Here is a 13,537-nt window from a genome sequence, read left to right on the forward strand (position 1 = left end):
TGTGGGTGTGCATGGTTGTCTTTCCTGTTATACGTCACGTGCAGACTTAAGGTGTGTTGAGATGGACGTGCTGTGGGCTCCTGGAGTCAGGTGAAAGGCCAGGTAACAGTGAGTGGGTTAGGCCACATAGTGCTGTTGTCCAAAATTTTGTTTTTTTTTTTATCTTTACTAATCACCATTCCTTAAGGGTACATTAACATGAACATGATTACTAACCACTGATTTACATTTTAGTGCTGATTTACATTTCCGTTTTTTTTATAGTACCTTTGACCAGTTGATTTTAACAGTGAAAATTATGTTTGTGATTATCAATTCTGTGATTTATCCTACTGGGCTGTAACCAATTTTGCCCCTGTCCTGACACAAGTATTTACAGTGAGGATTCACTGATACCGGTTAGGGTTTCTTTCATTTTTCTGCTTCTCGCATCATCCCTTTTTGCATCTTACACAGTCAGGGCTGCGTCCATTTCTTCACTTAATGGGTAATTACACGTAAAACTAACACATAGTACAAAAGGCACTCATAGAGTTAGGTTTTTATTATTTTTATTTCTTTGATGACATGAAATGCACTTTTGTCGTGTCTACATTGAAGTGCCTACACTGTGCTCTCTCTCCTCTGTTGAGCTTGTGAGGATCCTGCGTCCTGGGGGTGGATCCGTGACTCGTCATCTGCATCGACTACTCCTGAGGGTGCTCCGGCTCGTTGGCCTTGGGCGACTGTGGTTCCGGCGTGGCTGCTGGGACACCTCATTCGTTGGGTTTACTGTCACCCGCTCTTCCCTTTTTGTGGATTACGATAAGTACTCTTACATAATTCAATTTTTATTTGGAATATTGCCCTGCCTGCTGATACAACAATCGATTTTTGATTGGAATACTACCCTGTTTGTGGATACGTTCAAGATGTGCTCCTGCTTTGCTTTATTGCCCGTGAGGATATGACGGTGCTGTTGCTTCGTTTATGACTTCCATGGGGAATAATTAATAACCTACTGAATTGTGTTCTTCCTGAGGAGTGTGCGAGACTGTTCTCCGGCGTGGGGTTCGTGCCTCACCACAGACGGCTGTTCCCTTGGGATCGCATCCGGTTCTGTTGTCGAGATTCTTCATAACTTGGGTTTGTTCAACGACCAAGTGGTCTCTTGAAGGACCACATTGACCTTGAAAAGGGGGGATATGTAAGGTTATGAAGTTCATGGTTTTCAACTCCATACAGCTGGCCCCTGGGCACAATAACACCGTGTAGAAAAACCAAGGTCGGGTTGTTCCTCAGACTGTTTACATTCCAGGAGAAGAGTCCGAAGGAGAAGAAGAAGCTTTACTTAATCAAAGTACTTTATTTGTGATTAAAATTATTAAGCAAAACAGATGTTGATCAACAATAATCAAGTGAATGATCTGTGAAATAAATATGTCATGAATTATGTTTAATGAAACCAGGACTACGGTGCAGACATACTGATCCTCATCTCCATAGAAACGCATGACACATTGTTCCAACCAATCAGAGCTTTCGGCTGCCGCAGGAGAATCTGGTGTTGACTTCAAGTGTCCAATCTACTTTACTGAAACTTATCAACAATTCAGAGATATAAAACAAGGCAACGCCATTTTTTAAGTTAGTTCCATCTTGACTTCAGTTCTGTTCACCATCATCCTAAAGACAAGCGCAGCCTGGCCGGATGCGTTTTCTTTAAACTAAGAACTGTGAAATGGGAGATTTTCGTCGTTTAACAACCAGACGACGTCCTTTCAAAACAAGAGCACCTGCTGACGCCGCTGAACGGTACCGGGGTCAACCCTCCAGACGGGCTTTGAAACGTTGTGATCGCTGCACCGACAGCTCCACCGTACGTCCGAGGTTTCCAGACCTGGCAATTCCTGATCTACTTGGGAGACCCCACTGGGTACGTACACGGCAAAATAGCGGCTCATGTCATCACTTTATAAGCCTCGTGATACCTAGTCATAACAAAGACGACCAGATTCGATTACATCATCCTAGAGAATCTGAACCAGATACACACACTCACACACACGCACCAACACAACATCCGAATCCATTCTCATCCATCACAGAGTAGTCCTGGTAGATTGTTTAGAATTTATAATTCAGAAATTAAAGATTCTCAAACGATCCCATCTCTCTCTCTTTTATTGTCTCAAAGTCAATACAGAGTGTTTAATTAAACTCCCTGATGATAAAAACAGCCTATTCTTCTGTTTATAAAAAGTGAACTACTAACACTGTATTAAAATACAACTTTGGTTAGTTACATCACTTTGATTCCGTTACACCCGTCATCTCCGCATCCTGTCTCAGCGGTGGTCCCAGAGGATGCATCGCATCCTGTCTCGGCGATGGTCCCGGAGGACGTATCGCATCCTGTTCCGGCGGTGGTCCCGGAGGACGTATCGCATCCTGTTCCGGCAGTGGTCCCGGAGGATGCACCGCATCCTGTTCCGGCGGTGGTCCCGGAGGACGCACTGCATCCGGTCCAGCCCGTCCAAGAGGCCCCGGTCCAGCTCGTCCAAGAGGCCCCGGTCCAGCTCGTCCAAGAGGCTCCGGTCCAGCCCGTCCAAGAGGCTCCGGTCCAGCCCGTCCAAGAGGCGCCGGTCCAGCCCTTCCATGAGGCTCCGGTCCAGCCCTTCCATGAGGCTCCGGTCCAGCCCTTCCATGAGGCTCCGGTCCAGCCCTTCCATGAGGCTCCGGCGCAGCCCGTCCAAGGGGCTCCGGCGCAGCCCGTCCAAGAGGCTCCGCCCAGTCCGGCGCCTCCTTTCTCAGGGTCGACGCCTCCAGTCCAAGGGTCGACGCCTCCAGTCGAAGGGTCCCTGTAGTTTTGTGTCCTGTTTTCGTCTTGGGCGTCTGGTATGCGCCCTTTGGGGGTGGGTGGTGGTGGTGGTGGTGGTGGGGGGTGTGTGTGTGTGTGTGGTTCTGTGTGTGTGTGTGTGTGTGGTTCTGTGTGTGTGTGTGCGCTTGTCCATTCCCCATTCCTGTTTATATTAGTGCATTTATGTATGTGATGGTGTGTGTGTGTGTCTGTCCTTCCTGCAGCCTTTAGGTTTAGTTTTGTGTTTTACAGTTTTTTAGGTTTATTTGGCCCTCCTCTGTTTCTGCTTGCCCATTTTGATTATTAGATTCACCTGTCTTCCCTCCAGCTCTCACTTCACACACCTGCCGCCATTTTCCCTGTAGCGTTGTGGTTTTATGCTCTTTTATGAAAGAGGAACCATGCTACGTATTAATTCGGAATATTAATTTTAATAAATCAATAACCAAATTTTATATTGTTCAGAAGACTCAAAGGTTGTTTTCATCCATAAACTGCCGATAATATCTGAGTGTCTGTGTTTCAGTTCAATGAGGAAACCAGTTTGACGTTTAAAAGTTTTAATTCTTCAAATTAAACTAATGATTTTGAAATTGACAAACAGGAAATACAATCAACATTGGTAACTTCGTGGGACAATCTTTTTAACAGTTGATATGCTGTTATTGCTCAAATAGACCTTCTGGTGAATTTATGAAGATTGAGAATGTTGAGTTGTGAGAGTGATATGAGATGAGATGGATGTGTGTGTGCATCTGATTTTGCTTCAGGAAGAAACAGGTGTCTGAGTGAAAAGTGATGGTTTGAATAAACTTAGGCTTTTAGTTGGAAAAGATGCATCAAAACGCTAAACACCGTGTTCTGTCTCACCGAATTCTTGTGGACCCTCTTTCGGATCCGGGCCGTGGAGGATGTTGGTTCATCCAGATGACACCGGCGGCTGACAGGAGACGAGGTGTCGAACGGAACCGGTCCAGAGTTGCCCTCGGTACATGTTGATGGTAAAGAGTTTTGTCGACGCGCTTTCTTAAGTTAATTCACTCAGAAATCAAAAGACTCGGTAATGAGTCTGCATTAGAAGTTGCGATTCAGCTATTCTGCCTGGCTTGGCAGAAACAGCGTGAAAGGGGGGAAAGAACGAGCCAGCCGGCTCTGCCCCCCCCCCCCCCCCCCCCCTTTCGGTTTTCAGGTCCACTCTCTTTCGTTGTCCAACACGAACTGATATCCAAAAGACTCAAACTTACCAAAAACCTTTCTCTTCTCAAAGCAAAACATGTGCGTCATCAAATGTGTCTGGAGTTTACTGTGGGAAGGTGTGTGTGGGTGTGTGTGAATGTTTGTGTGCTTGAGTGTGAAGGTCAGTACCAAACATTCTCAACACTATTTAAGAATGGATTCATTAATCCATTATAATTACCCCAAAGCATAATAGTCATTCATTTGATTAAACACATTTATAATGAGCAAAATGATAATGGTTATTTTAACATTAAAATCAAGAAAAAGAAGTTTAAACTTTATGTTTTGACTTGGTCTGGGTACAACTCATGTAAACACATCTTCTGGTAGAATTGCAGGTGGTTGATGTTATGGTTTCCTCCCAGACTCGCTGGCGTTCAGGACTTAATCTGTGGGTGAAAGTTCTCAATGACCCAGCTTTGACCTAGCTGCGTCCAGCACCACCTTTGTGATAGAAAACCCATATTTCCTCACGTTACATCCCTAATCACTTCTCCCTGTGTTTATAAGCCCTGTCTTGTCTGTGTCTGGTGTCGGTTCATTGTTGTTGGTTTGTCAGCGTTGTTTAGTGCTCTGTGTGAGATTCCGTTCCTGTCCCCAGTCTGATATCCAAGTGAGTATGTGTGGATTTTCATTAATACACTTTAACAGCAGAAGTCTCTACAACAATTTATCTAAAATCTCAGATTACCTAAATGAGTTCAAGGAGAAATTTACAGTAGTTGCAATTTCAGAAACCTGGATCAAAGATGGAAAAGACTTATTGACTAAACTGGATGGCTATGAAATGTTTACTCAGAGCAGACAAAACAAAAGAGGGGGTGGGGTAGCACTTTTTGTTAGGACTGGTTTTGATTGTACGATACTAACGAATATGACCTTCATTGTTGAGAATTTGATGGAGTGTTTGACAATTGAAATTAAGTGTAAAAAATCCAGAAATATCATTATAAGTTGTATGTATCGTAGTCCTGGTTCTTCTATAGATTAGTTTAGTTTATTTCAAACAAAGAAAACATACATTTTTAAAAAAAAAATACCACAAACAGAAAAAATACATATCATCCCTTCTTCTGTGTTTGAAAAGGAGTAGGCTGAAGTGGAAACTTATATGTCCCTACCCCTTTATACAAGTAATTTTTACTTGTTTACTAAATCTAACACAAAACCGACATTAAAACAAACAAAATTGTACAAGTCACCAAAAACCACCAAATTATATGGAAAAAAAACAACAAAAGAAAAAAAAACATCTTTTTACAATTGATACAATTTACTTTTCCTTAGAATAAAGGACACTCACATAAATCATCTATTTTCTACTATATACTTGTTCAGAATATGTTTTTTATAATTCATTTTAAACACATTTATATTTGTACTTACTTTAATTTCTTCTTCTAAATTGTTCCATAATTTAACCCCAATTATTGTGATACACATCTGTTTTAATGTTGTTCTAAACTTACGTATCTTTAAGTTTAGTGTTCCTCTCAGGTTATATCCTCCTTCTCTCTCTGTGAACAGTTTCTGTATTTTATCAGGCATTAATTTATTTCTTACTTTATACATTATTTGTGCTGTTTTGTATTTAACCAAGTCCTGGAACTTCATTATCCGTGTTTTAATAAAAAGTTCATTTGTGTGATCCAAATATCCTGCATTTGTTATTAATCTGATAGCCCTTTTCTGCATTGTCGTTATTGTTTGTAAATTACTTTTGTACGTGTTTCCCCAGACCTCTACACAATAGCTCAAATATGGCAGTAGCCTCGTATTGTATAACATATAAAGCGCTTTCTGATTAAAAATATACTTAGCTTTCCCCAATAAAGCAATGCCCCGTGCAAGCTTCCCCCTAACATATTTGATGTGTGGCTTCCAACAGATTCTGCTGTCTATGACCACCCCAAGAAATTTTATTTCATATACTCTCTCAATTTTTACATTATTAATTACTATATCTAATTCATTGTGTCTTCTTTCATTACCAAACAACATAAATTTTGTTTTCTCTAAATTTAGTGACAGTTTATTTACATCAAACCATTTTTTTAATTTATTTATTTCCTGTGTGACCACATCCAGGACCTGTTGCAATTCCACCCCCGAGCAAAAAACATTTGTGTCATCTGCAAACAATACAAACTTCAAAACTTGTGAAACCCTACAAATGTCATTTATGTACATTATGAATAGTTTAGGTCCTAAGACTGATCCTTGAGGCACCCCACATTGTATCTGTCTTAGTCCTGATTTATGTTGATTTATTTGCACGTATTGTTGTCTATTTGATAAATAACTTTTTATCCAGTCCAATACTATACCCCTGAAACCATATTTTTCCATTTTTCTCATCAATACATCATGGTTTACTGTATCGAAAGCTTTCTTCAGATCTAAAAACAACCCTATTGCATGCTTCTTTTTGTCAATGCATTCTGTTATTTCCTCATTAAGATCAATCAGTGCCTGGACTGTTGACCTATTATTCCTGAAGCCATACTGGCATTCCGTCAGCAACTCACATTGATCAACAAAATTATCGAATCTTTTAACAAACAGTTTTTCTAATATTTTGGAAAATTGTGATAGTATTGACACAGGTCTATAATTTGTAAATTGATGCTTATCTCCTGTCTTGTAAATAGGAATTACCCTTGCTACTTTCATGTTATTTGGAAAAAACCCCTTTTGAAAAGAAAGATTACAAATGTGTGTTAATGGTTTTACAATGCCCTCAATCACATATTTCAGTGTTTTCATGTCAATATCGTTCCAGTCTGTACTGGTTTTATTCTTCATATTTCTAACTATCTCATAAATCTCCTTCTCATCAACTGCTCTTAAAAAAACAGACTTTTTATTTCTTTCAACATACTCTGTGGCATCCGTTTGTATCTCATCAACTATTATTTTTTCCTCCAATTTAGATCCTATGTTTACAAAATATTTGTTGAATTCATCCACTGCTTCATTCATGTTTGTAATATTATTTTTTCTCTCTATAAAATGTTGTGGATAGTTATTATTCCCTGTCTCTTTCCTAATTACGCCATTTAATACTTTCCAGATGCCTTTTATGTTGTTTCTATTGTGCTCTAACTTTTTAATAAAATATTCACGTTTACAGCTTCTCACTATATTTATGAGTTTGTTTTTATATCTTTTGTACTTTTGTTCTGCTTCTGTCGTTCTGTTTTTTATAAATTCTCTGTAAAGTGTGTTTTTTTTATTGCATGCATTTTGTAGACCTTTGGTCATCCACGGTTTTTCTTTATACTTATTCCTCTGAATATTTTTGATAACTGGACAGTTTCTGTCAAATTGACTTTTAAATATATTTAAAAAGGTATCATATGCTTGGTCTACTTCATTTTTTTCATAAACAATATTCCAATCTTGTTCTAATAGATCATTTTTAAGACTATTTAACCTCTGTTCTGTTTTCATTCTTTTATACATATAGTTAGTTCCTTCTGTTTCATTTTTATAATGACAGTCATAAGAAGCAAAAACCGGTAGATGGTCACTGATATCGCTTATTAATAACCCACTTTCCACCTTTTCTTCCATTATATTAGTGAATATATTATCTATTAAAGTAGTGCAGTGTAATGTTATTCTAGTCGGTCTGGTTATCAATGGAAATAAACCTAGACTGTACATTATATCAATAAATTCCTCTGTACTTTTGTTTTTATTTGGATTTAGCAAGTCTATATTGAAATCTCCACAAATAAACACTCCCTTCTGGTACAAATTTGTAAACATCTCCTCCATTTTATTCTTAAATGTTTCAATCTTAGAGCCTGGCGTTCTATATATACAGCTTACTAATATGTTCGTCTTCTTTTTCATGCTTATTTCTACTGTTACACATTCCATCACTCCCTCAATAGTAGTCGTCATCATTTCTACTTTTTTGTAATTAAGATTTTTGTCAATATAAAGTGCCACCCCTCCTCCTTTTTTTCTTATTCTGTCTTGGTGGATAAAGTCATATCCATACAATTCAAAATTTCCTTCCTTTTTATGTGTTATCCATGTCTCTGATATGGCAATGACCGTAAATGGTTTCTTGAATTGTGCTATATATTCCTTGATGGCGTCAAAATTTGCATATAAGCTTCTGCTATTGAAATGAGCTATTGTCAAACTATTTTCTGACTTCATCTTTATATTGAATTGTTCTTCATTGTAATAATTACATTCATGTATTTCATTATTAAAGAAATTGTAATCAGGATCAATATTGCTGTCAAAGTCCCAAAACCTGTCTTTACAGCCTATATTTGTGTCAATATGTAGTTCATTTGTCATCCTGTCAATTGTAAATTTCTAATCTCCCTCACACTAATCATGTTTCAAAATCCAAATATCATTGAAAGATCAAGTCCTAAATGAAATTTCATTATCCTCATATTTTAATCTACACATTCCATTCCTCCATCCCATCATCTCTTTCACTGAAATTGATCCAAATCTTCTAAACTTTTAATCACCAGTATCTTTGCTTCTTCTGGAGTTCCATTCAATTTAACAAAAATTTTACAATTTGCAGTCCAGGTACCCTGGATCTTTTTCTGCTTTCTCAGAAAACGGGCTTTCTTTGCAATTTCTGCATTATACTTTGTCAGATGCTCATTTACATAGACTTCAGATCCTTTCAACTTTTTTGCCTGCTTAAGGAGTGAATTTTTCATCTTTCTGCTCACAAATCTCATCAACACAGACACTTTTCCCTTCCTATTCCTACTTGATAAAACATGACATGCTTCAATGTTGTTCTCACTGATTTCAATACCCTTTGAGTGAAAGAAAGTTGTTACCTGCCTTTCCACATGATTCATATCTGTTTCAGTTGGTTCCTCCCCATTATTATTTGCTACTGCTCGAGCATATGATCTAGGTTTTATATCAACTCCTGTAATGACAACATCATTTATTCTTGAATATTGCTCTAGTTCATCCACTCGTTTTTGCAAAATATAGATTTGTTTGTCCTTCTCAGCATTTTGTTGTTTCAGTTTTTTTACTTCTTGTACCAAATCCATAATACTTTTCTGTTGTTGCCTGACTGTTGTAAGTTCTTCAGCCAGAAAGTCAAGTGATTTTTTAATTTCATCCACTTCGTCATTATTAATCCTCTTTGGTCCCATCTTGAAAAACTGTTACTATCAGCAGTTAAACCTGTTTCTTGGTAGCTTGTGTTGAGGCCTGTAGTCAATGACTCACCCAGTTGCTAATTGCTGATGTTGAATCCTTTAGCCCAGGTTCCTGAGTTGATGCCTGTAGCCTGTGGCTTTCCCAGATGCTGGTTGCTGGTATTTTTTCCTTTTTAGCCGTTAGTGTTTAGTAAAACCTGGGCTTCCGGGCCTATTGGCCTATGGTATATCCCAGAATCGTTGGTGGTGGTTTGTAGGCTGCTGCTGGCCTGGTGGTGGTTTGTAGGCTGCTGCTGGCCTGGTGGTGGCTTGGTAGCTGCTGCTGGCCTGGTGGTGGTTTGTAGGCTGCTGCTGGCCTGGTGGTGGTTTGTAGGCTGCTGCTGGCCTGGTGGTGGTTTGTAGGCTGCTGCTGGCCTGGTGGTGGTTTGTAGGCTGCTGCTGGCCTGGTGGTGGCTTGGTAGCTGCTGCTGGCCTGGTGGTGGCTTGGTAGCTGCTGCTGGCCTGGTGGTGGTTTGTAGCTGCTGCTGGCCTGGTGGTGGTTTGTAGCTGCTGCTGGCCTGGTGGTGGTTTGTAGCTACTGCTGGCCTGGTGGTGGTTTGTAGCTGCTGCTGGCCTGGTGGTGGTTTGTAGCTGCTGCTGGCCTGGTGGTGGTTTGTAGGCTGCTGCTGGCCTGGTGGTGGCTTGGTAGCTCAGTTTAATGTACGTATCAGTTTAATGAACGTATTGAAACATTATTTGGGCAATGTAGGAACAAAATGACTTTAATTTGTGGTGATTTTAATATTGATTTGTTTAAATCAGATGAAAATACTAAAATAGCTGAATTCATCAATTTAATGTTTAGTTTAGGTTTCTTTCCGTTGATATTGAGACCAAGCAGGATAACAGCCGATAGTATTACACTGATTGACAATATATTCATAAATCAATCTGACATCAAGACAAAGAATGGCCTTTTTTTAACTGATATAACTGATCATTTACCGGTGTTTACTGTGGTGGAAATGATGAGAAGTGATGAAACATCTCTGGAGAATTTAAATTATACCACAACTAGGAAAAAAACTCCTGTTGCAATTGAAGCTCTGAAATATGAACTGTTTTGCTCTGATTGGACTGATGTTTATGTTGATGATGTTAATAATTCTTATAATGCATTTCTTGAAATATTTTTGGGAGCTTATGATAGACATTGTCCTCTAAAATATCATAAGCAAAACTTAAAAAAAAGGTCCCCACCCTGGATTGTTAGGGGATTGGAAAGGGCTTGCCAGAAAAAGAAATCACTGTATCTGGATTTTATAAAAAATCCAACAAAGGAAAAAGAAAAAAGGTATAAGGAATATAAAAACAAATTAACTACAATAATAAGGAAGCAAAAAATGGAATATTATGATCAGCTTTTCCTAAAACACAAAAATAATATTAAAGGTACATGGAATGTGTTAAATTAATAAGAAATACAAAAGAAGCGGGTATAGATATTCACAATAAAAATGGAAAGAACATTGCAAATGAGTTTAATGAATATTTTGTGAATGTTGGCCCTAATCTAGCTAAAAAGCTGCCAGAAGTTGACATTAACCATGAAATAAATAAAAATAATACAATGTTTTTGAGCAGTGTAAGCCAAAGTGATGTGATCCAAGCGGTACATAGTTTCAAAAGTAAAAAAGTCCTTAGATTTTCATGGGATAGATATGTCTCTCATCAAGGAGGTTATCCATTGCATTATTGAACCTTTTACCTATATTTGTAATAAATCCTTTTCAAGTGGCACAGTCCCTGAACAAATGAAAATAGCCAGAGTTATTCCTATTTATAAAAGTGGTGATAAATTATTAGCTTGTAACATCAGACCTATCTCTTTACTGCCACAGTTTTCAAAGATACTTGAGAAACTTTTTGTAATTAGATTTGAAGCATTTACCAACAAGTTTGATCTTTTAAATGACCATCAGTATGGGTTTAGGAAGAATCGTTCAACCTCATTAGCAGTTATGGATTTGGTAGAGCAGATTGCAACAGCAGTGGATCAAAAACTTCATGTAGTGGCTGTCTTAATTGACTTGAGTAAGGCATTTGATACAATTGATCACACATACCTGCTCAAGAAATGTGAATACTGTGGTCTTCGTGGTAAAACCAATCAATGGCTTGAAAGTTATTTAAGCAGTAGATTTCAATATGTAAATGTTAATGATATAGATTCACAGCTTGAAAGAGTAATATGTGGAGTACCGCAAGGCTCGGTGCTAGGACCGAAATTATTCAACCTATACCTGAACGACATATTTTCTGTATCGTCTCGGTTAAAATTGATAATGTTTGCAGATGATACAAATTTCATTTGTATGGGAAAAGATATGAGTAAATTATTGCAAGAGGTTGAAAACGAATTGGGTTCAATTAAAAAATGGTTTGATTACAACAAGCTATCACTAAATGAAAATAAAACCAAATTTATGATATTTTCAGGGAACAGGGACAATGACGGTGCTAAGCTGTATTTAAATGGAGTCCCAATTGAACAAGTATATGAAACTAAATTCCTAGGTGTGATTATTGATAGTAAACTCAGTTGGAAACCACATATCGAATATATCAAACGGCAAGTGTCTAAATCTATTGCTATACTTTATAAAACTAGTGATGTACTAAATAAAAAAGCCTTGTTTTTAATTTATAGCTCTTTAGTTATGCCTTATTTGTCTTACTGTGCAGAGGTTTGGGGAAATGCAGGTAAAACGTGTGTTGAGATCTTTTCCTTTGATCTAAAACACAACAAATAACATCTTACCAGCTTGGTCATGATTGCAGAACTCAGATGTCTGTTTTCACAGCTGCAAAACAAAATAAAGACATTTAAATGTTTTGTTTTCAAGCTTAATGTTTATTTGAACGTGAATTTTACCAACAATCAAAAAAAATTCTATTTTCTTTTAGAAGTTGAAGAATGTTTTGTTTTCTTACCTGTAAAAATCAGGAGGAGCTTAGCAAGAGAACCTCTCTGTTCCACAGGATGGTTGTGTGTACCTCAGCCTTTTTATGCTAAAGCCTGATTTATGCTTCTCCGTCTGCGTCAGTGCGGAGACACGCAACGCCATTATCCGTCCTTGCGTAGGGCTGCGGCAGGCACGCAAGTACGTACGGAGTCGAGCCCACTTTTTTAAACATCCGTCGAACGAGACGGATTACGCAAGCTTGTGATTGGTCAGGACGCCGCAGTTGTTTACAGCGCCGCCATTGCAAAGAGAGCCGAGGGGAACTAGCGGCAGACACGGAGAAGTTTGAAGAATACCTCGCGAAAAAACTCTAAAAATATGAACATTTCATTCTCCCGTGACTGGAGGAGTGAAAAGATGCACAGCAAGCGTTTTATTTGTGGACGGAAATGACAGGAAACGTGGGTTTAGAGGTGGGGAGCACATGAAGTGGTGGGAGAATGAGAGACAAATATGTCTGTGTTAAAAGTCTCTTATATACACAAAAAACACAATACAAACACACTATCTTGGACCGATACATGACAGGATACCACAGAACAGCGCTACGCCCTCTGTTGTCCTGCCGGGGAATTGCTTTGCAACACTCTCCAGGAGACGGAGAAGTATGAAAGCAAAACGCTTCCGTCAATCTGTGCATGTCTGTCCCTTGCGGAGCTGACGGAGAAGCATAAACCAGGCTTAACACATCCCTGCCTGTGGCACCAATTCTTTAACACAAATATGTGGCTCCTGATTGAATATTTTCCATGGAGTTTGCTGCATTTTTTACACATAAAGGGGAGAGAGACCAGTTCTGCAGGACAGACTCCCAAAAAGTCAGGTTTTAAATGCACATAAACAAGCTGGCTAGGCTACTCTTTCTTTGTGTTTTGACTCAAGCACATGATGCTAAGCATGCTCCAACATGACAAAAATTACTTCTGTCAAAGAGGATAGATGAAGACAAAAAGACAAACACACTTTAAACTTTTGTATGTATTCGTTTAGGCTGGTGCATAAATGCATAAAGAGTAGTTTCCATGCAGGGATATGCATGCAGTTATGATTATGATTATTTAGCTTTTTATTGTTTTTTAAGTTAAAGACTCAGCAGCTGACCTATAATAGCAGTAAGTTGCGTATGTGTACCTATAACTTTTCATAGTAGCACCCTGATCATGGCTGCAGAAATCAGATGCTGATTTTCACTGCTGCAAACAAAAATACTGACCTTTTTTTCATAATAAATATATCTTTCAACGCAAATGTTGTTAAAAACTGATAAAATTATTTTTTTTTCTTTT

At 38.5% G+C, this 13,537-nt stretch overlaps 1 protein-coding gene and 1 long non-coding RNA gene across 3 annotated transcripts in view; one reads left to right on the top strand and one right to left on the bottom strand.

Moving 5' to 3' along the window:
* The window catches only part of LOC129165277 (cartilage intermediate layer protein 2-like), a 64,851-nt gene extending 52,575 nt beyond the window's left edge, over window positions 1-12,276 (bottom strand). Inside the window, exons 1-2 of one of the 2 annotated variants that reach the window (XM_070543510.1) lie at window positions 12,220-12,276; window positions 12,047-12,089 (exon numbers count right to left, since the gene is read on the bottom strand). In XM_070543510.1, coding sequence (XP_070399611.1) covers window positions 12,047-12,058 — 12 coding nt within the window. In that variant the 5' untranslated portion in view covers window positions 12,059-12,089; window positions 12,220-12,276. The remainder of the gene's footprint in view (window positions 1-12,046; window positions 12,090-12,219) is intronic. The other variant, XM_070543509.1, reaches the window with a different exon arrangement.
* LOC139062506 (uncharacterized) overlaps window positions 1-13,537 on the top strand; it is a 265,098-nt gene that overhangs the window by 136,120 nt on the left and 115,441 nt on the right. The gene's annotated exons all lie outside the window — the stretch shown is intronic.

This window comes from Nothobranchius furzeri, chromosome 2 (assembly GCF_043380555.1).
Source record: "Nothobranchius furzeri strain GRZ-AD chromosome 2, NfurGRZ-RIMD1, whole genome shotgun sequence".
Taxonomy (NCBI): domain Eukaryota; kingdom Metazoa; phylum Chordata; class Actinopteri; order Cyprinodontiformes; family Nothobranchiidae; genus Nothobranchius; species Nothobranchius furzeri.